This window comes from Ricinus communis, chromosome 6, assembly GCF_019578655.1.
Source record: "Ricinus communis isolate WT05 ecotype wild-type chromosome 6, ASM1957865v1, whole genome shotgun sequence".
In the NCBI taxonomy this organism is placed as follows: domain Eukaryota; kingdom Viridiplantae; phylum Streptophyta; class Magnoliopsida; order Malpighiales; family Euphorbiaceae; genus Ricinus; species Ricinus communis.
Genome location: NC_063261.1, coordinates 22,299,044 through 22,324,546, shown reverse-complemented (window position 1 = coordinate 22,324,546; position 25,503 = coordinate 22,299,044). Strand labels below are relative to the sequence as shown.

The following is a 25,503-nucleotide window of genomic DNA, read 5'->3' as shown; positions in this document are numbered from 1 at the left end:
GATTCTAAAATCTAGTACTCCCCATTTCTTTTTTCACAAAGATTCACTTACTTAAATCTTATCATGCCATTAATGAAGAATTGCAAATGCATATAATTATAGACAAATTACTTCTATTAATAAAAAAAAAAATCATTTTCATAAACTCAAAATCTTCACTTAATTGGGAAACTACGGAGGAGATCGGCTAATATTAATTCCATTCTATTATTTCTATCATTTTGTTAATGTTAGCATTGATTGTTTTTTTTTAATATTATAATATAAAATAAATTAAATATGATGGGCAAGAATTGATAAATAATATATATTAAAAAAATTAAAATAAAATTTAACATAATTATTATATCACCTTGTTCTTTCTCATTTTATTGCATATTGAGATGTTACATAAATATAAAAATAGAATGGTAACATGCACACGTGCTTGGCAAACCCATCATGTATACGAGAGAGAATTGTAAATAAATGAAAGAAAGAAATGCAAATTATGCAATCCCATCATTATCAATACTCATAAATAATTGGTAAAACCTTGATGACCTCACTGAGCAATTAATTAATGACAATAAAATTATTAACAAAAGAATAGAATAAAATAATATAAAATTAAAAACACCCAAGTTCATGAACCAAATCCACACGCCCTTCCCCTATAAATACCAGTTTCAGTTGCCCTTCCACCCTCACTTCTCACTTGCAGAAATCCCATACAAAAATCGAGCGGGAAATAGAGAGAGCAACTGCAAACAAAATGCCTTGTGCTCCTCCATCTCCAGTTTTGCTCTCAAAATGCACTGTTTTTCCTGATCAGAAATCCACCATGGAAGACCTCAAACTTTCTGTCTCTGACCTCCCCATGCTTTCTTGTCACTATATCCAAAAGGGTGGCCTCTTTACCCGCCCTTCTATCCCCATTGAATCTCTTGTTTCTCTCCTGCGACGTTCCCTTTCTCAAACACTTTCTCACTTCCCTCCACTCGCAGGTCGCTTGAAAACCGACTCTGATGGGTATGTTTACATAACCTGTAACGATGCAGGCGTAGATTTCATTCATGCCAGTGCTACCCATATCTTCATTCGTGACGTTTTGTCCCCAGTTCATGTCCCCGAGTGTGTCAAGGGCTTCTTTGCTTTTGACCGGATGGTCAGTTACAATGGGCATCACAGCCCAATCCTGGCAGTTCAGGTCACAGAATTAGGCGACGGTGTTTTCATTGGGTGTGCAGTTAATCACTCGGTCACTGATGGAACTTCCTTCTGGAATTTCTTTAACACTTTCGCTGAATTATCAAGAGGAATCAAGAAAATCACAAAAGTCCCTGATTTTACAAGAGACTCTATGTTAATATCACCGGCGGTGCTAAAACTTCCCGAAGGCGGACCAAAGGTGACTTTCAATGAGAATGAGCCATTAAGTGAAAGAATCTTTAGCTTTAGCAGAGAAGCAATCTTGAAGCTAAAAGCCAAAGCTAACAACAAGAAATGGATTGATAATTCAGTCGAATTAATGGGTAAGCAAATTAATGATCCATATATTAACAACAACAATGGAAAGATGACGATCATGAGTTCAATTCTCGAAACTCTTTTAAAAAACGCCGTCGTTTCAAAACAGCAAGAGCCAGAGATTTCATCGTTTCAATCTTTATGTGCGTTGTTATGGAGAGCAGTGACACGTGCAAGGAAGCTAAGTCCGACAAAAACGACGACGTTTAGAATGGCAGTGAACTGCAGGCCAAGATTGAACCCGAAGTTGGACCCGTTATACTTTGGGAACGCAATTCAAAGCATACCAACATACGCATCATCCGGTGACGTTTTGTCTAGGGATTTGCGATGGTGTGCTGAGCTGTTAAATAAAAATGTGATGGCTCATAACGACAGTACGGTACGTCGTTTCGTAGAGGAATGGGAAGAGAATCCCCGGTGTTTCCCGTTAGGGAACTTTGACGGTGCATCAATGACAATGGGTAGCTCACCTAGATTTCCAATGTACGATAACGATTTTGGGTGGGGCCGACCTTTGGCGGTAAGGAGCGGTAGGGCCAATAAGTTCGACGGTAAGATCTCCGCTTTTCCGGGAAGAGAAGGCGGCGGTAGTGTGGATCTTGAGGTTGTCTTGAAGCCTGAAACAATGGCTCTGATCGAGTCTGATTATGAGTTCATTCAATATGTTTCTAGCTAAAAGTCATTGGGTTTAACGGCGGTGATGGTGCTAATGTCTCTTTTCCTTTTTTTAATTTTGGATTTAGCCTTTTGTTTCTTCCTTGAGGGCTAGGTGGGACCTGGAGTTTGAATGGTGCTAATTGATATGGGTGGCAAGAGATGAGGATAAGAAGAGGATGTTTTCATATTCTGTAATTTTGTGACATATTATTATTATTATTAGTAAGTAATGTACTTTTATGTTAACCTTTTGTTGTGTTTTGACAAGTAAACTCTTCCTTTTTATATTTTATATTTTATATTAAATTCCTCTGAAATGGATAGACACATTAGTAGTGCTAGCAATTAGATTATAAGACTAATCTAATGATTTAAGGATATAAAAATATACAGTGTAATACTACAGTTTCAATTTTTATTCATTTAATTTTGTATGTAATATTTTTATAAAATAATATCTTTAATTTCAAAATATTAAAAAATAATGTAATAAAAAATATTATATATCATGTAACTACAAATAAATATATAATGTTTAGCATATATTTTATTTTGAAAAAGGAAGTGTTGTCATACCGGATTGGTATTTTGCAAATAATAATACATACAAAAAGACTATAGATAAAACCCCTCCTTAAATTATGTTCAACCAGAGAATTAATTTGACCAATAAAACTTCTTTTTAACAAATAAATGATATATTTTTAAGGAATAAGTACAAAAAGGTAACATGAAATTTCACTGTTTTACAATTTTTGCTGTGGTTTTCTTAGACAAAAAAAGATATATAATTACAGGTCGTGATAAGAAAAGGTATTTTGCTGTTAATAAAACTCAATTTCTAAGGATTTGACTATATCCACTCCTATCAGCCATTATTATCAAGTTTTCGTGATTGATAACATAAGTTTGGAGCTTAATAATTTTTAATTATATTATTTGATTATTAAATCACGGGTTTCAGAAGTCATTGATTCAATAAGATTGATTTAATGGTCAAACAATGATGTTTTGAGTTATTAAACTCGAAATTTATATTATGAAACACGATAAATATGATAATAACGGCTGATTGGAATGAAAATTGCTAAATCTTTACTAATCAATAGTTTTTAATGTTATAATTTTTTACTACATGCACTTTTTTGTTATAAAAAGCCTACATATCTTAAATTGTTAAGCAGTAAAATCACAATATATATTTTATACTTATTTTTATTTCTAATATAAAATTCGACTCTCTTTTTTCTCTCTCCAAACCTTCTTCTCGTTGTTTGCTTTTATCAACTTCTCGAAATCGACGCTGGCTATTTTACATGCTATAAGTTTTTTCTATTAGCTTTCATTTCAATTTTCAATAAAGAATTTGTAATCTCATAGGTTTTCATTCTCTTAATTTTTTTTAAAAATTTTAATCAATAGTATATGAATATTTTTCTTCTCATCATATTATATCATAGGTTATCATGAAAGTTTCGCTATATATAATTGTTAGCGGCATTGAAAATTAATTTTAAGTTGAAATCCTAGATTGTAGAAATTATTTATTTAATACGTGCTATATGATAATTTATGATTGCAATACTCATACTTCCTTTAATAATAATAATAATAATAATAATAATAATACCACTAGCCTTTGCTATTGCTTGACAACATAGACTAAGAATTAGATCATTTTAATACTAAACAATGTGATAACAGGAAGTGAATTTCTTTAGGACCACTTTGACAATTTAAAATAATTTAGTACTAAACCCACTTTTGTTGGTAATTAGTAATAAAATGAAACCTAACAAATACAATTTTGGCACATACCAACTAATTCCTACATATGAAAGTGACAAATTGGATATATATATACTCAAGCAATAGATTGCTCATTGATCGAGAAAAGTCTCATTTGTAAGTTTTATATTGGCAGAGAGCAAATTAAATTAATATAGATAACTGAAATTTAATTATCCACTAACAAGGCCACTTAGATTAGTTTATTTTTCATATTGTTAACATTTAGGTGTTATCATGAGGGAGTTTAAATTTAAATATTTTATTCCACTAAAAACAAATCATTAAAAGGAAAGTTTAGTATATTTTATGTGATCATTCTTGATGGATTTATCCTGAGCTTGTTCGGGTCTAAATGGTGATATCCTGCAAATTAGAAGAGGATGGTCAGCAAGCCACTAAGCCTGGTATCCAAAATAGCACTTCGACAGTTTGCCTAATAACAGTAAAGAATTCGTGAATTCATCAATCGTGCATAAAGAGAGAGATTTATATACCGAACCGTTGGACATGGTAATCTGAAGAAAAAAAAGATATTTCTAATTCAACAATTCTGATAAACGCCTATGAAATAGGAACGCGTGGCTAACCTAGCTTATTATGATGTCATGATAGAATTTTATGTTACTTTATTAGCTTCTCGAGCTGTTTACAGTTTAAGCGGACTTTTATTGTTGTCTTGAATATAATTGCTCAGCTTGCTAAGTCTCCAATGTATCTCGGATTAGAACTTTTGAGTTAAAATCTTGATACTTCGATCTATCTAGTCATCCTATTCCATCACTATTCTATCAATTCTTAACCGCCTCTCTCTTCTTATCTTGTCTAAAAGCTTTCCTTATTTTTTTACAAAGGAGCATTGCGTACCATTTTTCAGCTTGTGACAACCCTTTTTTTTGTGTCTTTCTATTCCTAGTCTTTTATCTTAAAAAATTAACTGGTTTAATTAACAGATGAATATAAAAGTCTATGTAATTTTTGCTCACTCATGGACGATTTTGCTTCCCCCGAGACTTGTTTGTTGTTGTTGTTTCTTTAACTTTCTCAACAGTAAATTTGAAGCTTCGGAAGTAAAAATACAGGCTTTCTTTTAACAGAAATGTAGCCTGACTACAAGTAAAATTTTCATGGCCCTGCTCAACTTGGGCTCAATGACATGTAATAGAATTCTAATATATACCTTTTTCTTTTTGTTTCATATAATTAATGCTTAGATTAAGTAAACAAATGGCATTCTTTATCGCCCAGAAATAAGAATTAAGATCATAAAGTTGCACAATTACAACAAATAAAATAGATAATTATTATATCTGTTATATACTAATAGATCAAGAAACTTTCATACATCGTAAAATAAGATAAATGTAATATATAGTATTATCTCTTGGTCACTGTATTTACACTAATTAATCTTTATTATAAATAGTTAATAATAATAAATAAACCAGCCGACAGTGAATTAAATCTAATAAATAACTTTTCATGATACAGGTTACGTTTTCTCTCTTTCTAATTCACTCAATTATATCATTTTTATTGCTTTTGACATGGAAAGTATCATCGGGTCCGAGTCCAGTTGCAACAGTTTAATTTTCTCTTTTTGGTTCCAGGAAAACTCAACCCGTTTGTATTTGGCTTTCTTGCAAACAACGCCTACAAGGTTGACCATTTTTCATTCCCAACTATTTAGATATGTTATGAAGTGGAAGTGGATTCCTTTAGAGTATTAATAAACGTCATTTTCGAACCTAACATGCATGGTAATTCAGAATTCCTAATGAATCTAAGGGCAATGAATCACAGAAACCCACTTGTGTTTAGATATTAGCAATAAATGGAACCTAACATTCACTACTTATATCATATACCAACTCATTCCCACTTGCGAAACTGGTTTCAGTAATTTTTATTTAATAAGATATATATCTTCCAGTATATTTTTCTTTTCATCAAAATGAATGGATGAAATTTAAACTTTGATGTGTATCTTTGAATTTATATGGGTGGTGGGTGGGTGGCTCTTGAGGAGATCATTTTGGATAGTATAACTAGCATATCAGTTTTGCATTTGTGCGGTGAACAATCATTGGGATACTTGTAGGGATAATAACTTTCTAGATTTAGGACAAAAGTGTGGAAAACAAAATTGAAAATTTCACCGCCCAGATTGGGTCTTGAAATAATTTGAGCAGGCCAGTTTTTGCAGGCAGTGACTGATATGTATGTAGGGCCTAGGCCCCTCAGTGAACGGCACTTTGCAGATCCATATCACATATTTTTAATTTTGTTATCCCATCTGTATACTTTCGAATTTGGAACCCTAACCCTAACCCTAACTCACGAATCTCGAAATTATCAAACTTCATTTCAACTCAAAGATGATAAAGTTGAAATTGATGAAATTTGAAGCAAGCAAGAAGCAAGATTTATTTCTGAGCTTTACAAGCTCCCTTGCTGCAGGTAAATTTTTTTTTCTTTACTCAATTCAGTTGGGCATTGTTCAAAATTCTTTAAAGTACTTATTCTTTTAGATTTTTGTTAACTTCTTCAAAAGGGTATTTTTAGCCTGTAATATCAAAGTCTATTTCTTTTATACTCTTTAGTTGAGAAAATCCCTGTTTTTATATATGATGCTCAATTTAAGTGAAAATGGTAACTGGGAATTTGTTCAATCTTAATGTTCTTCAATCTGAACTTTTAGTTTTATGTGGTATTCCAACGTTCGATGGCTATACTTCATAGGTATTTGCTTTTTGTCTTCAGGTTGGCAAGTTTGATGGGATTGCAAATTAGTGATATTCAACCCGAAGTTTAAGTTGGAGTCTGATCTTTTTATGGAGGAGCTAAATTGAATAGCTAGGTAGATGCGTTAGTTGTAACATTTGAGAATTAAGTGATTTTTTCTTTAATTCTCACCTCAACTTAGTAATTGAAGGCTTAAATTTTGAATTGGTACAACTCCACTGGTTTGTCTTTGGGTGCATTATTGAAAAGGGAATTGGCTCTGGATTTTGGCGTGGTGGTTTTGCTTGTTAGGAATGGTTAGTGGATTTGATAGGAAGTTTTGAGAAAATGGTGAAATCTAGGATTGAGGGTTAACTGCCAGCAATGTAATTGTCGAAGAAAATGGGGAGTGGATGCTTATGGAAAAATCCAATTGCTTTTGTAGGTGTGGTCGTTTCTGTTTGTTGCTTTCTGGTTATCATGATATCGGTTCTTAGACTCCCTGAGGTAACAGTAGGAAATAAAGTAATTAGGCCTTATAGGACCTTTAAAAGCAGGAAGATTTCCAAGGATGAAGGGATAGGGAAGTTTGGTGACTTGATGATTGAAATGTTGCCTGAAGATCTTGCTTTCACAGTTTTTGTCCCTTCGGAGAAAGCTTTCGAGCGTGATTTGAGGCTACGGGCGAATGATAGTTTGCTTGCAGAGAAGAGGAATGATACATATGCAGTGGTTTCTCGAATATTGGGCTTCTCAGCTATTCCTCGAACTCTCTTATCTGCCGCGGTATACTCAAATAAAGAGCTCTTCTATGATTCATTATCTGGGTTTCCATTGTATGTTTCAAAGGATGCGGATGGGATGCTGATAGTTAATAGAATTCGATCAGAAAGAGTAGATGTTAGGAGAAGGGAGGTCATTGTACATGTCATGGATGGAGTAATTATGGATGCTGAGTTTGAGCAGTCAGTTCAGCCTGATTATACTGAAGACTGAAGAAGGTAGATTGAAATCAATGCATTCAACTCTTACAGAAGGCAGAAGACTAAAGGTATACCTGCTTTGCCTGTACAATTATAAACCTTGTTGTAATTTCTAAAAAATGTACTTCATCAATGAAAAAAGATATAGCATAAATTGTTCGTGATTTTTTTATGCCATTTAGGCTTTTGATGTTTGAGATCTTTCTGTAATACAGTAGCATGGTGGATTGTGAATACTGATATAAACCAAAAGCGAAGTTTTATCATTAATTTTGTCTTGGCAATTTCTCACCATGAGCAGAATGCTAGCGTAAGAATACAATTTCAGTTTCAATCAGTATTTGACTCTATTTTCTCCTGATGTTCGGAAAGACACTCGCCAGTGAAGGATGATAGAAACTTTCACTAGTTTGAGGTCAATCTGCCTGCCAAAATATTAAAATTAAATTGTTCATAATCTTAAGCTGGAGAAAAAATTTATAAATCATTTGAAAAAGGGCAAATCATACTATGTTCTGGTGCCAAAGAATTAGCATACATTTTCCATCAGCTTGCAAGTGTTAATTAAGGACAAATATTATAGTAAATGAAAGAAACACATATACGAGGATGTCTTGCACTAAATCTCTAACCAACTCTTCCTGTCTCTTATAAAAAAACCACAAGATTCTCCAAAGCTGGGAGTACAGTAGAGGGAAACAGCCTCCACTGTCAGATCTCCAGAGGACATACGATCACCAAAGAAATCCAGGCTAATAAAATTCCCATGTCTAGCTACCAGCAGCAGCAGGTACAGCAACTGGCTTTGAGTCTTCTGCTTTTTCATGTTCTTTGTTCAGCAACTGAAACCAGATTCCAAAATAATATCAGTATAACAAGAAGATGATGAGAAGTTTGGCAGGATATCAGAATCATGATGGTTATGATTGGTAAATTGGTAACCATGAGAATGGTATTTGGTTGGAAGAGAGGCTTTTCCAAAGTCAAGAATAAGTGCTTTGAGATGGGAACTACAGCATAGAGCTTTGTGGATTTATAATATACACTGAAGAATTGAGAGAAAGGAGATAAAAGCAGCTGGCAGAGGAGCCCGATTGACTATTAAAGATTTCCACAAAATCAGGATACAATTGAGATGCATCATGAAATTATCCAAAATATGATCTGGGTTTGCCTTAAGTTACAGAATTCTGGAGATCATCATTTCCACTAAACCATTATTGTTCATGTGGAGTTGCACAATCATGACATCAAAAGAAAATGAGAAAATTACGCAGCTTCAACTTCTGATAAACATACATGTAGCAACTTCTGATAGCAATTTTTAGAGCATTACATGTTAATGGGTCAAGATATATATGCTTTAAAAGCTTGATGGAACTTCGATAAACATACTTTCTAAAGAATATAACAAAAATCTCCTGACCTTATTGTTAATCAAGTTGTGGAGAGCGATAACACTTCGGATAAGGGAAGAAAGATAGGTAACCAACATCATGTCATTTGTTTTCACTGCATGTACAGAAATATTTAGACAGTCCACCAAATAACAAAGAAACGTTTTTTTTTTTTAAATTCTTTTAAACCTATTAAAAGAAAAAAGAAAAGAAAAGAAGGGAAGCTTTTCCTTTTAGGCATTATTCATTTCTTTACCTGAAAAAGCCTTGACCAAATCAGCTACGTTGAGGTTTGGAAGTAGATTAAACACATCCTACAAATGCAGGCAAGAAATTAAAGTGCAATGAAATTACAGTAATCTATAATGAAATCCTCCAGATATGTATAACATGTAGGTTATAAGAACTAAGAAGAAAAGATTTTCAAAAAGACGGGTTCTAGATCATAATTAATTCCCTCTGAATCCACAAAACAGACAGGAAAAGAGAAAACCGTTTTCTTCCTTCTTCTAGAGTTTTAACTGATACCATAATGCATATATACAAGGTCATGTTGGTTCACACAAACACAAAAGGAACAGAAATTATTTGGAAGAATCGTAGCAAAACCTGTAAATGGTACAAAATCTCATGGTTCAATGGGAGCTTTTCATCAATGACAAGGTCGAGATAACTGCGTATTTCTCGAAGTCGAGCATCCAACCCTTTTAAAGCAGTAAGTTTCCCAGTCACCTACACCAAGAAAATTAATTAGTTTCCTTCTTCTGTACTAACATAATGTAAGTAAAAACGAGGAGATGAAACTGAGAATGTCCAGAAGCAAGACCTCTGTAGCAAGGGTGCTAATAGTGGTGTCTTTCACATCCCTGAGCAAGTGTTCCACACCTATTAAAGTGGGCAGACAACCAAAATCAGACAGAGAAGATCAGGTTGATCCAATAAGAAAGAAAAAAGAAAACCTTTCATACAAGTATCAGAATCCTATTTAGAGTATACAAGTATCAGAATCCTTTTCAAACAAGGAAATGCTGTTTTCAAATGGCATACCAATTTCCTCAACTTCATGAGCAGCAATTTCTGATGGCACGTGCACAAACACCTTCTGGCTTTTCTGAGTGGCATTCTGTAAGCATACTCAACCATCAGTAAACCTCCAAGATACATGTAAGCAGCAGCATCATTAGGAAAGACTAGCAACAAATTCAACTGCCTCAAGTTCTATATTTAAGCAACTCAAACGACACAGCATACTAATTACACTTCGATATAGTTTGAAAGCTGGTGTCCTTACCTCTTTTACCTCTTCAACGGCACAGTAAGCTTTTGTGGGTATTCCCAACTCTACTGGTTGGACATCAATTATGACTAAGACAGGATTTGGTACATAGCTGCAGTTGCAAATAGAACAGATTAGGCATAAGAAAATTACTAACACAGACCTCAAAAGATTAAGAAGGTTAAGATGCATTTTGTCAAGAGGAAGATACTCCAAGTCAAACTGAACAAAGAACTCAATGAATTACAGGTAGTCATCTTACTCGTTAAACAATCCATGAATATCCAGGTCATTTTCCCTCAGTTTTGGACCCGTGCTATACCAACCCACAACATGCTCCTTGGCTGAAAAGGTAAACTTGTTAATCTGATAGTGTCAAAATCTCCAGAGAAAGAAAGAGATTATCAGCAATAGAACCCCAGGCAATACCATTTATTCTTTTGAACATGGAAAACATGGATTCATGATAGTTATGGTCAAGAAACCAGATGCTTGGATCCTTGTCATCTTCTTCAAATGGAACTGAGAAATTGGAATTCCAAAATAGCATGAGCCATCATTCAAAGAATATAGACAAGAAGTATAAGAAACTCTAAAAGTAAGAACAAAAGCTAAAGAAATGATTATAGCTGCAGCCTGAGGACCACTAAAAAGTAGTTAAGCATAAATAACATGTCATGTTTCATTTCCGAACCATGCCATCAGTGCTCGAGTGATCTAAACATACGAGCACCAATATATTCACTTGTACATCAGAACCAATGGGACTGCAAACAGCATATCACAGTTCGTATCCTAGATTGAGTCCTAGTTTGAACAGCATTACCATGATGGTCAATATCTACCACCACATTCCACATATAGAAAGTCGTTGCCCCTCGCATGCAAGGCAATATTCAATATCATTAAGCATACTGTATATTTAACAGCCAGTCCATGCAACAACAAGAACAATGACAGCAATCTATGAAGACAGAAATGCCCAAGGTAATATAAACCTTAGTTTTCATACTATGGCCAGAATCTTTATCTCTTAGTTCGGGTTCTCTATCCAAAGCTACATCCATATCATATACACCCTCCCTAAATGCCGCTTCCATTGTCAATGTCTGCAGCTTCATCAATGTATTCATCCACAATTTAAATTCCCTCTGGAGCCATAAAGACCTCTAAAAAGCGGATCTAGCTCCAAAAGCTCCAAGTAGACAAAATAAGCGGCATTTAGAAACAAACCTTCTAAAATACCACAAGAAGAAAAACATTCTTTTACTCTTTCATACATCAAACTCAATATAGTGTCAGGAGAAATTGTTCATTCTCTTATGTCCCTTTCTTGAATACATCCATATAGCACTATCTAATTACAAAATATCTAACTTTTCCATATATACAATCCAAATTCTAGGATGCCACGCTGAAGACCCGTTTATTAGAATTGGAAGACTGCCCCATATCCACACAAATCAATAAAACAACTAAAATCACAAAAAGCAAGTTGTTGAGTCTCCAGCCTTAGGTAGAAATTTAATTTGAAAAAACACAAAAAATTCAAAATAAAAAATCTGTAACACAAAGTATAAAACTAAAACCCAATTCGTTTATTTACATAGAACAATCTATACTCAATAAAACCCGCTACTAGAAAGTTAAAACCCTAACGAATAAAGCATTCAAAGGTAACATTTGGAGTAAAAACCAAAAGAGATCTAAGGAATCGGACCTGCATAGCTATTGGTAACATCAACAGTGCCTTTAAAAGAAGATCCAAGCAAGACACCAACCACGCGTTTGCGAGTATCCTTAGCAACTCTAGTGTAGTTATCAACGATACTTAGGAGAACAAGCGGATGTACTATCACCTTCTCTATTGGTCTTGCCGATATTTGCTGTGTCTTTATCACATCCATTGTTCAGTATTTCTTGATTTGCTTGCTGATTCTACTATTTATTTATTTTTCCAATTATTGATCTGGGGTTTTGGTTTTGCCTATTGGGTATTTATTGTTTTCAAAATCTTGTTGCTTCTTCTCCAGGAAATCTCGGTCTATTACAATGGGGTTTTACTTGCTTTTGTTCTGTGATTGCAGCTTTGTTCAAGTCCTCCATATTGGGCCATTTGCAAAACAGGCCTAACTATGAACGGGCCCTATATGACATTATTATCTGTATGGGTTCTAATTCAACTCGGACCTACTTATGAATCTTCAAACTTTTCTTTTTCATTTTTTAGGAAATTTATATCTCAGAAAATTCTAATTAAATATCTTTTACAGTGTCAATACTTTTTTAAATATATAATTTTTTGTTTCTTGAAAAAATACAATGATATAATTTTTTTTAAAAGAACATACGGTATATTCTTGGCATCTTTATTGCAAATGGTATATGGCTTTAAAAATTTGATATTTTTTAAAAAGGTATTTAAGTTGTATTTGGGATAAATTTGTTTAATATTTGACATTTAATGAATTTCCATGATTTGTCATCTGCTAAAATATCTTATGCACTTGTTTTGAAATAAAGATATTAAACAATATAGTATATCTGAGATTTTTGACATGTGTATTTAATTTTTTACACATAAATTTTTTTATGTGTATTTATTTTTAACATATAAAATTTAAATTTATGTGTAATTTTATTATTTTTTTATTAATTTATTGATTTAAAAATATTCCTAATTAAATATTGACTCTAATTCTAAGAAATAGTATATTAATTATATTTTAATATTATTAAGTAATAAATAATTTTCTAATCAGGATAATAATACTAATTCTATCTAAAAAATAGCATATTAATTATATTTTAATATTATATTAAATGATAAATTAGTTTTCTAATTAGATAACAATTCTAATTTTAAAAATAATATCTTAATTAATATTTTTGATATTATATTTAAATAAATTAATTGTTTAATAATATAATAGATTTTTAATTCTAAAAACTAGTTATATTAATTATTTTGATAGTATTAATTTGTATAATACTAAAATTAGTTAATAAACATTTTTAAAGTGATTTTTTATTATTGTAGTAATAAAATTTTAAAATTTTAGAAAATTAAAAAAAAATATTTGCAAATAGTTAGTTTGTTATTATTTTCTAAAAATATTATAAATTAATATTAAATATTAAATTTTTTATTAAATTATATCTATTAACTTGATTTTATAATTGAAATAATAATGGTCATATAACGCACAAATAAATAACTAGTTATTTGTAAATTTGATATTTCTCTTAAATTAAATAAACAATCCCTTAAACATATTATGTGCATACACTAAAATAAATTAAAAGCATATTAGAAAATTCATCATCCGAGGCAAAGAAAAAATAGATACAAATATATTGAAAAGCCACCATAAACATACATAAATGATCAATTTATGCAAATCCACTATAAAATCCAAATCTAAGAGTACCAAGTAAATTCCTAGAACAATAAAAATAACTGATTATGAATTTGAGATTGGGTGTGAAAGTGACAATTTACAGAAGAAAGTAGCATGGCCTGAAATATGTAAGAGTCAAAAAAGAACAGGGAGCTTGGTACTGATTCTCTTCAGATTTGGAACCAAGCTGCTCACTAAATACATTTGGGGAGCTTCTGATGGAAAAGTCTTCACTTTGGGCTACTGGCTGATTGCTAACAATATGAAATTCTCCATTGCTAGTGCTTGGAGGTCTTCGCAGTGAGAAGGTGGGGTGGCATAAATTAGTTTGGGGAAGTCAGTATATTCCTAGACATATAGTTTTATTTTATCACATGGCTTTCTTTGAAAGGGAAGTCAAGCACAAGAGAAAGAGAGAGAGAGTGGCTACATGGCTCTCCCTTCCTTCTTCTGATTGTCCCTTCCTTCTTCTGATTGTCCCTTCCTTTTGTCACAGGAATGTTGAAAAAATTCAACTTGTGTTTTCCAAATGGGATTTTTCTGCAACAGTCTGACAGAAAGTTCTCAAAAGAGTGGAGAATTTTATAGAGACCCTCTTGCCTGGAGAAGGGAGATCTCTTTCTTTTGAAGAAAATCAATATCCTTAGCGGAAAAAGAAGAATTGCTGATTGTTCTGCAATTATATGCAAGTTAATTTTTCAGCGGAAAAATAAACATAATCTTATAGCCATGTCATGTGATAAGGAAGAACGGTTCAAACATAATTCTGCAACTCAACTTTTCACTTTTTAGCCACCAATCTTGAACTTTCTGTTCTCTTCATGCTAAAGAAAAGAGATAAACCATATATTTTAATCAATTAATGCTTTATACACAGAAGAAAGATGATCATGCTACAAAGATACTATATAATTAAGTTTTCATTTCGAAAAGATAGGAAGTAAACATGCATGTTTATTAAAAGATAAAGACAAGGATATTAAATAACAGAAGGATTATTTCTACCGTTAGGCATGCAACCATTAAGTATGTTGTATTCTATTAATCTTTTATCAAGATCGAGGGATTGAGGAATGTAAAATTAAAAAAATTATTTAACTCAAAAGTTTAAAGCATTAGAGAATATTTTAAAAAATAGTTTTAATGTCTCTAACAGAGAAGTTAGGATTTAAGCTTATTGTATGTGACAATTAGCTAATTTCTTTTTCTAAAATATTTTTTAAAGAAAAGAATTTTGCTGTCGAAAAGGGTAATTAATGTTTTATAGTTATTACTTATCGTCGGATGGAAATATATATTAAAAATCAATTTTTTTTTGCATCCAAAACTTAATTTATATGGTAAAAATGTTTGTTTTTCAAGACCTCTTTTTATATACTAAATGAATTTTCACTTTTACGACAAATGTAATGAATAATTATTCCTATTGTATAGTCTAGAACTCATTGAACCTCACGTAAATTAAAAAATACTTTTGTAAAGCTATTAAGCTATTGAAATTTCTAATTACTATTTTTTTATTAAAATATCGCATCATTCAAACATTATCATTTTGTTTCTTGACTAAGGAGACTGATGAAGGGATCGGTACATGGATTTCAAAGATGGAAGCAGACCCTAGGCATCAAATAACCATTGAGCCTAATAATAATATTAATAATATAAGCATGTCTTCAATTTTTATGCATTTCAAGAAAGACATTTCTCATGAGAGGAAGTGAATACCAATTTCCAAGTACTCATAAAGCAACAACAAATTAAATCCAACAGAGTAAACACAGAGAAATAAAACAATGTTTTTATGAGCACGTAGAGGAGAATGTTGAAGCATTTCTTATGTTTTTAAAAAAATAAAAAACAGCCAACTATCACACCATTTCTGAACTCGTTGAAATTTTGTAACCTTCATGCATGCTAACCCTAAATGTTAACTCTTCGAATCGTCACTACAACCAATATATATTTATATATGTTATATTTCACGGATTCGAAGACATGTTACAGGAAGCTTAATCGCAGATCCAATGGAGGATGATGATCCATTTCTGTACCAAATGAGTAGGAAAAAGATGTGGGTTCCTTGCATTCATTTCCTTGATATCTACACTTGTCGGTTTCTCCTTCATTGAATGAGTTTAATGGGAATAGTTGAAGTGTTTCGATCACTCGTTCTTGCTCAGTTACCTGATTTATCTCAGAAAAATCTACAGAAAAGAAAAAAGAAAGTTGAATATGAAAAGATTCAATCACTATGAACATTGAAAAGAACAGGAAAAAAATTCAGAGGTTGAAAGAAAATGGAGCTTACATCTGCCAGAAGATGAAAGATTGTCATCTCCACGAATGATGTGCTCTTTTTCATCTGTAGAAACTCTTCGCCGCTTCTGTCTTTCTCTAGCTTTATGGTTCTGAAACCAATAAAAGACATTCTTGCTTTCAATCTTGCCATAAAAACTAAGCTGCGTGGAGATTTTCTGAATCTGATCAGTGCTCGGAGTTCGGAGTCCTGACCTGAACAAGTCAGTCAGGACTTTAACTTGTTCAGAAGTAGGATTCCAACGCCCGCACTTAGTTCCAGTACTAGTACAATTATTACCATTACCATTACCATTACCCACACTTCCATTACGAACATTTCTTGCTTTTGTAATACAAAAGCCTGACATTCGCTCAGCTTCCATGCTACTATCTATCTCTCTCTCACCCACCTCCAAAAATGTTGATTGTCTTAATCTGATGTAAAATAGAAGTCTCTGAACTTTCTTTCTTATGAGCTTCTGAACTCAAAAGACAAGACTCGTGTGCATATATAATAGAATACATGGCTAAACCATCTTTTGAAAACAAATTTTATATTCATGTTGCACTTATCTTTTGTAATTTATTATGAATCGGTGATCAAAGGATTACAGAATAAGCACTTTGTTTATTACAATCTGTTGCTTTGATTTTAGGGATTACTGAAGAGAGATTAAATATTAATATTTGTTTAGCATTTGATCGTGCCCGGATTTTTGTGCAAAAGAAAGAGAGAGACATGCGCAAAAGCTGCCACTGTTCAACGTATAGGTTGACGAGCAGACAAGAAGTAATTTAGTTTCACTACTTGATTATTGTAATCTTACATGAATCTTGGTGTTACATTTTTTATTTTCTTCTAGTTGATCTACTAAGATTATATATAGATCCTACAGATAGGGTTTCTTTGTGTTTTTCTGTAAAGTGTGCACTTGCTATAATATATATGACTACTAATTATATCTTTTTCTTTTCTGTTGTTCTTAATTTAAACTTTTTAAAGGGAAAGAAAATTTTTAAATTTTTGCTCTATCAAGGTCTTTTTTTCTTTTCTATTATGAGATAGTCGCTCGATTATTGAATTATTAATTTAATTATATATGTAATTTCTTTTCTTTTTTTACTTTTAATCTTTGTACTATATGAAAGAGCTATGCTAAACTATTAAGTCTAATAGCAACTAGTTATTATAGGGTTTAGTGTATTGTCTTTTTCATGTTCTATAGCAGAATATAACCTAGTAAGTCCAAATCCATCACGACAACTTAGTAATCCAAGCTTTAGATGGGATATGTTAATGACATTTGAAGTTTAATTTGTGCTGATAATTGTATTTGTGAATAGTACATGCATCTAATTGCCATATAGCCTTTGTGATCATGGGAATACTAGACTAATTACCTATAATAACTCCAACACAAATTAAGACAGAAAGAATAATCCAAGCTTTGTATTATTGTTATTATTGTTTCTTTTTTAAACAAAACTAGCTAGTTGGTATACACACTAAAGAACATAAGGATAGTTCAAATTAATTACTTTGTGATGGGTAAAGAGAGAAGATTGATGCAAGTGAAAGTCAAAGTTGTCATTGTCTTGATCTGGGTTGGAGGGTTATGATCTTCAATTAGTACTGACAAAGATACTGAAGTTAGTTGACTGTAGATAGAGGTGATCAGTCAAATAGTGTCAAGAGTTTATATCTGCTTTTAAGGACATATGAACACAAACTAGAAGACAATAAAGCCACCAAATTGAGATTTGGGAGAGACAACTCATGAGCTTGCAAAAAGGTAAACAGCAGCTTGTATTTTCTATTGTCATGTGCCTCTTGTCTTAGGCAACTACATCTCCTTTTTTTGAGTTATCTGGTTTTTCTTGAGCTTTTTCAAAATTAGGGAGCTTAAAAAGGTAGTCACTAGCTTGGGAGTGTTTGTGATTTTTGAAAAGTAATTAAGTGAACACTTTGTAGTTTAGGACTTGTCTTTTCTCTTAAGAATTCAAAAGTTTTGAAGCTAATTGGTATTGAAGTTTAGGAAGGCTTCCAATATGATATTATTATATCATAGAATAATAGAAAATCATTCTTTTAAAAAAAAAATTAAAAAAATCATTATCTTTTATTTGATTGCTTAGGGGTTAACCAGTTGCAATTATAGTGAAAGTTATTTTTTTTATTTTCACTGAATATAAATAATAAATTCTCACAAATATTAATAAATAGAGATTAAAAATATTATAAACTTTTTGCAATATCACTGACTTTGAAAGATAAATATATATTTACTTTCTTTTCTATTAAAATAGTAAATAAATATTTATTTATTGATAATTTCATAACAAAAAAAAAAAAAGAGTAGAATTCAAGATATTTCTAATTCTGAGAAATGAAAATACAAATCCGTCAGCTAATTAATTGCTTCATTTTTCATTTGAGACATATTTCTGATTCATATTTTGTGTTCCACTTTCCTGTTTAAATTGGTTTGTTGTTGTAATAGTAAGGTGTAAAATTTAGGTAAAGATGCAGCATAGTTCTTCCACCCACTTCCTACAATTCCCGAGGATGTTGCATTCACGATATGCATAAATTTGTCACTTAGCACTTTGGCATTACAGGCTGCGGTGTTCTAACTCCTAGGTATGTTTCCTTTCTTTACTTATTTTAATTCTTGTCTCTATTCCTTTCTTACTTCATACATCTAACACTTCTAATTATATTATTCCTTCCTCAACAACATCTCATCCTGATCTTAATGGTCCCATTCTCATGACTACTTAGCCCCCCTCCCCCTTATCCCTCATTAATTTGAATCTTCTTCACCAATTATATGTTCATGATCTTATTCTCATCCTAAATTGCTATTCAGAACTACATTTTATCTTAATCCTTCATTTAGGATTGGCAAACACTACTTATCCAATCTTCTCTTGATACTTACTATAAAATCGAACCAAACATTTACTAACATTTTTTTTTTCTTTTCTCTTGGCATTCTACACAATTCAGTTTGATTTCAAGTAGAATACGACACCCCTATGTTCAAGACAAGTGCAATTGATAAATTATAACCAAAAGTGTTTTCCAAGAATATGATGTTCTTTTAGATATACTTCTTGAAAAATAGTAATCCATATTTACTTTTAAAGTATTTTAAAATTTGACATATGCTTACTTTTTATTTTCTAATTAAAAAAAAAACATCATATTTAACTGCGACAAGAAATATTAAGTTTGCATTAAGATGTCTATAAATTCTCCAAAAAGAAAAAGAAAAGGTTAAGATGTCTATAAAAGCTTATGATCATAAGATAAAATTACCCTCCTCAAATAAATAATTAACATAATAACAATGTTGTTTTTTTATTTTTCTTATTATCATAGGCAACCTTTAAGAATGAAATGATGGACTCCATTAACATGAAAGAACTTGCTAAGCTTTAACTAAGTAATACTGAAATCGTTCACAGGACTGAAGACATAGAAATTTAATATTAAGTCTTAAGATTTAATTTTACACACCCGATTTCTCCTTTTATCAAAATAGGCATGCAGAAAAAGCAATTTGAAGTTAGATAAAGGATGAAGGATGAAATTGTGAGAGATTGGAAAAAGGGCCAAGTGTCTTATGGAGATACCGTCTCATATTTGTTAACGTTAATAGAGACATAAAGAGGGAAAGAGAAGGGGACTTGGCTCCGACAAACAACAACAGAAAAATGATATTCAGTGAGAAACGAGAAGCAGTATATATATTACCCTACTATTGGATAGGCGTGAAATCTAGGCCACCCCACTAACCCACGCCAGGATTTGCATGTCTTTTTATAATTTTCTACTGTCTTCCACCAGTATGTACGCAGTAGTGGAAGATCACCAAACACAGACCGGACATGGTGGGGAAAAGGGAAAAAGTGATAATGGAATTGGAGATAAGCATAAAACATTGCATATATACATATATATATGCTTGCCCCAATCATAGGAACTCTGCCAATCAATCACATTGCAATCACTGCATCAATTTGTGGGACCTGTTTCTGTTGTGGATTTCATTTCAGCTCCATAACCACATCGATTTCTTTTTTTCAGTTTTATGTGTTGTACTTGCATTCTGTGTTGTTTCTATTAACGTTTTCTGATTTTCATTTACCCAGTACTTACCACGTAGGACGATAGTACAGTGTTTGGACAGCTTTCACTGAGTCATTTAACGATTTGAAGTTAAAATGGTTTAATCATATTTTGTCCAAGTCATCGTTTTGATTTTGATTAGATTTTCCCGCCTGCTTCGAAGTTGGTGTTGTAGTGATGAACTTAGGTTTTGTCCAAACTAGCTATTGTTCTACAGACATTATAGTCTCACACCCGGCGAGAGTTGCCAGTGGCTCCCTCTCCTCCTTTTTAGTTGATAAATATACATATATATTTATATACTTAGCACAATTGAGTACTAAATGATTTTTTCAACCAGAAGTACTAAATGATTAAGGTATTGCGTAGTGCCTATAGAAAACAAAACTGATTATTGATTGATTCCAACTCAATCAGAAATTCTTTTTTTTTTCTTTTTCTTTTATAAGCAAAGTGAATTTTATTATAGAACAAGGAACACAAGCCCTGCAAGAAGCTATAACTAAACTTCTTGCTGGGGCTGTGTTCCACGCAACTCAGTTAAATTCTCTGCCTCTCCAATTTTATTTTATTTTTCCTTTTTTGCAGGTCGTGTGAATTGAATCTAAGCCATCATATTCCATGGGACTGATCACGAACAATAATAAATCTCATGAAACACTGTAGAAGTATTGTTGATGTCTTTAGCATATGATAACGAAAATAAAACTAAACCAAAAAGTAAAATTTATACAAAATTCAAACCAAAGTCGAAACGAAAATGTTTACGAACTAAACCAAAAAACTAAATTTTAATTCAGTTTGGTTCTTATGTATGTTTTTGTTTGTAAAAGAAAAAAAGATTTAAAAAGATATTTTCTAGTTAGAAAGTGGTGTTCAAATAGGGTTAGTATATATTAATTAGGATACAATTGTTATGTTAGTTTCAAGTTTATAATTAAACTCACACCTGAATATTGCTTCTTGTGTTAATTTCAAGTTTATACTGCCAAAGCAAAGATTGACGATTTTTTTGAGTAAATGGCAAGCTAAAGCTAGCTACAGCGTATTCATGCTGACAGAGCTGAGGTTATTTTTGTAACTAACCCTTAAATTACTTGCCAGTATTCAGCTCCGCAGTTTCAGTTGTATTAGACGAGAGACAACTTCAATTACTGATTGGTTACCGACGTCCCATGCTTGTTCTTATGATCGTATGTCTAATCTTTCTAGCTAGTTCTCTGTCGGCAAAACCCCCCCATTAGAAGACCTGCAAACCTTTCTTGCTTTTATAACACTACTTCAATTACTGGTCTGTTTCTTGATTTTGATCTATATACACAATTCCCCAGTCCTTACTTTATTACATTCAAACTCTTTAAAAATTGTATCGTTTGAGCAATTTGGCGAAGTGAACATTGTTGGAAATGGCTTGCGAGGATAGCAATGGCATATCGGAAGATACTAGTATCCATAATAAATGATAATTCCGTGACTTTCTTTTTAACAAAATGTGTTCATCCAATAGATAGCCTCATTTTGTTTTACTTGACGCAGCTCTGAGGAGAGTGTACATCTCACTCAATTTCTGTCAAAAAGTACTCGATAAAAAGAAAAGAAAAAAAAGAGACGAGGGCCTTAATAAAATGCAATCGGTGTGCAAAGACTCAATACAATGAACACAAATACTTCAGGGGCCTTTCAATAATACCACTACGATGCAGACATGCTCTCTTCCACTGGGTAAAAACCATGAAAATCATGGTACCTTTTTCTTAATCACTTGGAAAGCTATGCTGTTTTATTCAATATAACAGCAAAATGAAAACATTTTACAACACACAATGCTGAAACTGGGCGACTGGAATAGATAGTGTAGCTATATATGATCTGTAGAGCCAAATTACAGAATCTTCCGTTCACCCTTTATCAGATCAGAAGCATGGAAACTAAAATAGAAAATCCAGCAATAATCTCACACTAATTTGCAAAAAATGCATGATTTCACCTCAAATTTCCAATGTATGTTTCTAGACAGTAACTCAACCATTACAAAAAGCAATATATTAAATTGTGCACAGCCTACCTTAAAACTAATACAACCCTCTCAGACAACAAATGCACGATTCGTCAAGCTTGGCAATAGATTACTACGAGTCAAAACCTTCAAAACTAAAATTGTTTTGACCCAGAGATTCAACCAGTGGATAAAAATTATAGTATTTGAGCAGCTGTGTTCAACTTTTCTGCTAAACTGAGCTGTGTCCTTGCGATGCTTGACAAATATAGCAAGAGCAAATGGTCCTGGAAGTTATAAACCAAAACCACAAAAAAGTTAGATAAAACACAATTAATCTCAAGGAAACCAAGACTACTTACATACATTCAGGACTATAATTGCATCAGCTCTCAAGAATGAAAATCAAATGATTAGGCAAACTTTTCCAAACACAAAAAAGAATTCTTCTGATAGAACTAGTAGTTAATCAAATCGTAACCAAACCATGTTGAGATAATTCAGAAATTTAAATTTCCTTTCTATGTAGTATTGAGAGCAAGCCCAACTTACCTGAAGACCATTGTTCACTAGCTTATCAAAAGCTGATGGTGAAAGTTTGGGAAGGGCGCCAACAGTATCAAAAATATATCGGCCTATGCTATTATCTGGTGCAGCACGCCCTTCCTGCGAAAAAAAACATTTATTATCCCATGTTACAAGAAAATAGGAATGCAATAGGTATAATAAGTACAGTTTTACTCACCACAACATCATCCACATATTTGTAAACATCATCAATTAGAGCTAGTAACCGCTGCATAGAGACTTCCATTCCTTCCAAATCGCTTGGGATTTTGTCAACCATTGTTGTCTTTAGGATATCATCTACAGTTATGAAAAATTCCCTTACCAGATGGTATCACACACACAGACAGCCTCATAAACAGAACATAAAAACCTTCAACTTAATCAACATTAAGAAGTACAGAACTCCAGACATCTAACAAGAGGCATAAAACGAAATTTGGAAACAGAATCAGATACACATAAAAGAATTGAACATAAAGACAGCCTAGCAAAGGAACAAGAGAGCTGAACTTGATTTTTAGTTTCAACTACTTAAATGACATTTGGTAGACTACATTCATTATATATGATACTTATTTGAAGCTAAGTATGAAATACCTATGAAGAATGTGTCATTTCAGATACTTTTCAGATTCTGTTGGCCAATGTTCTGCCTCTCCATTTACAAGTTAAAGTCTCTTTATTATACTTCAGACTAAGAACTATAACGAAAATCCTTGAATTTCAAATTCTCTATCCACAGCAACTTGACTTAATAAGTTGCAAAGTTAGAAAAGCATCAGGAAAAGAGCCGGCAGAAATTTTGCAGGAAGGTACTTACATCCAACCCGCTCGGCTTCAAGCATACGAAGATCAAGAGGAATTTCTTGAAATTGTGCAGCAAGCTGCCGGTCTCCAAGTGACAAATTAACAGAGACATAAGCTTTAATTGTACCCTCCCCATTCCTAAACCCTGTATCCACTGTGAGATGAACAGGGTTGGGAACTTCTCTAGAGTAGAATTCATGGATCAACGCACTTCCACCAGTGACTCCTAACCCAGTTGAATACCTACCAAATCATAATATGATAGAATGCGTGTCCATAAACAGTAGTTCATCAAACACAAAATTAATTAATAATAAATTTCAGGGTTGAACAGCTTATCTTAAATAGACAAAAGACACAAATTAATCACAAAAATGAGTAAAATAAAAATTACCATCCAACAATAACTTCCTTCGGATTAACTTTCTGGTGAGACAACAACATATTATGATGGTAATCAATATCCAAAGCAACCTGCAGGAATATTACAAAGTGAATACAAGACTGCCAATTTTAGCCCATTGAATTCTACTATTTAGTCCGTTCTCATGTTCATAAAGCTCATTGCTGCTGGAATTCAACTCTTTCAAGTTGAAACCAAAAAAAAAAAGACATTTTAAAAGAAATGAAAGCATGCCACCATTAACATATTTTACAATAATTTTAATGAATTATTGCACATAATCTATTCCAACAAACGCCTAAATTTGTTTTCAACTAATGAACTAAATCTACATGATTTACCAAACTGATTTAGCACTAGCTAATTCTTTTAAAAAAATTTACACTATTTAAAACTCTTAAAACTATATTAGGAGTCTAAAATTAAAATAAAGGAAAATAAAAAAAAACTATACAAATTACTAAAAAGAAATAATAAAGTGATTAGTGTAACGGATATTTGGAAACCTGATCGGAGGATTCATTGTGAGGAACGGCATAAGAATTACGAATATCCACGGTGCCGTCAGGTAAAACGGAGCCAAGGAGCGTGCCGATGACGCGCTCAGCTTGGTCAGGACGCCTAACGTAGCAATCGCAGATGTTGAAGATAACTAGAGGGTGAACCTTTGCAGATAGGCCTGTCGAAGATGGCGCTGACGTGAATTGTAGCACTGTCTGCTCGCTCGCCGCCATTCTCCGATCTCACTGAGACAGAGAGAGAGCTAGGGTTTTGGAGAAGAAGGATTGAAATAGATTCTGCTTCTTTTGTTCGATTGTTATTGGGCTCAGAGTTTTTGATAATGGGCCTACGTAGCCCAAATTTATCTTTCCTTAATTTTTGAGGAAATTACGGGACCACGCCATTTCTTTCCTCTTTTATCTTTATACGTTAGGTTTTAGTTTTTAACTTTTATGCTTTCTTTTTTTTCTTGTTTTACGCTAATACAGTGCTACGAGTTTCTTTTTGAATTTAGTATTTCTATTTTACGATTTTCTTTTATAGTACTTTTTGATTTTTTTTATCTTTTCATTTTAATTTTTTTTTAATGTTTTTTATTTTACTTCCTTTTTTTTCTTTGAAACTTTGCAATATTACTAAAAAGATGATGATTAATTTGTGAAGTAATTACTATTTATTTTCTATAATTTCTCTATATTATACTAGTTATCTCATAATATTTAAAAAATATATTTTTTTATTTTTTTCTTTTATAATTTTATATTAAAAATTCCTTCGTTAGAATTTTCATTAAAAAATTATTAATTAAATTTCTTTTATACTATTTACTCCTTGATTTTTGTGTAATATATAAATAACCCTTTATATTTTATTTAGTATATTAAAATTCCTTTGTATTTGAAAATCAATACAATTAAAAAACTAAATTGATAAAAGAAAATATAATTTGATTCTCAAATTCTTATCAAAGTTACATTTGAATATAACAAAATTAATAATAAGAATAATATCTATTTTATTTTAATAATTTAAAGTTAAATTATATAAATTTTTAA

At 32.1% G+C, this 25,503-nt stretch overlaps 5 protein-coding genes across 5 annotated transcripts; 2 read left to right on the top strand and 3 right to left on the bottom strand.

Annotated features, from left to right (window-relative positions):
- The first annotated feature begins 674 nt into the window (after window positions 1-674).
- On the top strand, window positions 675-2,420 carry LOC8270434 (uncharacterized acetyltransferase At3g50280). Its single transcript, XM_002526814.4, has one exon. It carries the CDS (start codon window positions 755-757, stop codon window positions 2,186-2,188), a length of 1,434 nt encoding a protein of 477 aa, XP_002526860.2. The 5' UTR covers window positions 675-754; the 3' UTR covers window positions 2,189-2,420.
- Window positions 2,421-5,863: 3,443 nt separating this feature from the next.
- LOC8270435 lies at window positions 5,864-7,934 on the top strand. The gene is made up of 2 exons (XM_002526815.4): window positions 5,864-6,417; window positions 6,721-7,934. Exon 2 carries the CDS (start codon window positions 7,084-7,086, stop codon window positions 7,675-7,677), a length of 594 nt encoding a protein of 197 aa, XP_002526861.1. The 5' UTR covers window positions 5,864-6,417; window positions 6,721-7,083; the 3' UTR covers window positions 7,678-7,934.
- Window positions 7,935-8,118: 184 nt separating this feature from the next.
- LOC8270436 (26S proteasome non-ATPase regulatory subunit 7 homolog A) lies at window positions 8,119-12,409 on the bottom strand. Its single transcript, XM_048375743.1, has 10 exons — window positions 12,058-12,409; window positions 10,767-10,859; window positions 10,600-10,681; window positions 10,353-10,449; window positions 10,109-10,184; window positions 9,888-9,946; window positions 9,671-9,793; window positions 9,318-9,375; window positions 9,091-9,176; window positions 8,119-8,506 (listed from the first exon to the last, which is right to left on the bottom strand). Exons 1-10 carry the CDS (start codon window positions 12,242-12,244, stop codon window positions 8,435-8,437), a joined length of 933 nt encoding a protein of 310 aa, XP_048231700.1. The 5' UTR covers window positions 12,245-12,409; the 3' UTR covers window positions 8,119-8,434.
- A 3,139-nt stretch (window positions 12,410-15,548) lies between these two features.
- On the bottom strand, window positions 15,549-16,535 carry LOC8270437 (WUSCHEL-related homeobox 7). The gene is made up of 2 exons (XM_002526817.3): window positions 16,047-16,535; window positions 15,549-15,942 (listed from the first exon to the last, which is right to left on the bottom strand). Exons 1-2 carry the CDS (start codon window positions 16,417-16,419, stop codon window positions 15,737-15,739), a joined length of 579 nt encoding a protein of 192 aa, XP_002526863.1. The 5' UTR covers window positions 16,420-16,535; the 3' UTR covers window positions 15,549-15,736.
- A 5,590-nt stretch (window positions 16,536-22,125) lies between these two features.
- On the bottom strand, window positions 22,126-24,739 carry LOC8270438 (eukaryotic translation initiation factor 3 subunit F). Its single transcript, XM_002526818.4, has 6 exons — window positions 24,454-24,739; window positions 23,939-24,018; window positions 23,558-23,787; window positions 22,913-23,034; window positions 22,720-22,833; window positions 22,126-22,454 (listed from the first exon to the last, which is right to left on the bottom strand). Exons 1-6 carry the CDS (start codon window positions 24,679-24,681, stop codon window positions 22,365-22,367), a joined length of 864 nt encoding a protein of 287 aa, XP_002526864.1. The 5' UTR covers window positions 24,682-24,739; the 3' UTR covers window positions 22,126-22,364.
- Between the last annotated feature and the right edge of the window lie 764 nt (window positions 24,740-25,503).

Bases quoted from the DNA above. Each gene is read 5' to 3' on its own strand.
- LOC8270437 (XM_002526817.3), bottom strand. From the start codon at position 16,419: ATGGAAGCTGAGCGAATGTCAGGCTTTTGTATTACAAAAGCAAGAAAT. The intron at 15,943-16,046 runs GTAAGCTCCATT...TCTTTTCTGTAG, and splicing joins TCTTTCATCTTCTGGCAGAT to ATTTTTCTGAGATAAATCAG.
- LOC8270434 (XM_002526814.4), top strand. From the start codon at position 755: ATGCCTTGTGCTCCTCCATCTCCAGTTTTGCTCTCAAAATGCACTGTT.
- LOC8270438 (XM_002526818.4), bottom strand. From the start codon at position 24,681: ATGGCGGCGAGCGAGCAGACAGTGCTACAATTCACGTCAGCGCCATCT. The intron at 24,019-24,453 runs GTTTCCAAATAT...ATATTCCTGCAG, and splicing joins ACAATGAATCCTCCGATCAG to GTTGCTTTGGATATTGATTA. The intron at 22,455-22,719 runs GTAAGTTGGGCT...TATAACTTCCAG, and splicing joins TAGTGAACAATGGTCTTCAG to GACCATTTGCTCTTGCTATA.
- LOC8270436 (XM_048375743.1), bottom strand. From the start codon at position 12,244: ATGGATGTGATAAAGACACAGCAAATATCGGCAAGACCAATAGAGAAG. The intron at 10,450-10,599 runs GTAAGATGACTA...TTGCAACTGCAG, and splicing joins ATTCATGGATTGTTTAACGA to CTATGTACCAAATCCTGTCT. The intron at 9,177-9,317 runs GTAAAGAAATGA...CTGTACATGCAG, and splicing joins TTTGGTCAAGGCTTTTTCAG to TGAAAACAAATGACATGATG.
- LOC8270435 (XM_002526815.4), top strand. From the start codon at position 7,084: ATGGGGAGTGGATGCTTATGGAAAAATCCAATTGCTTTTGTAGGTGTG.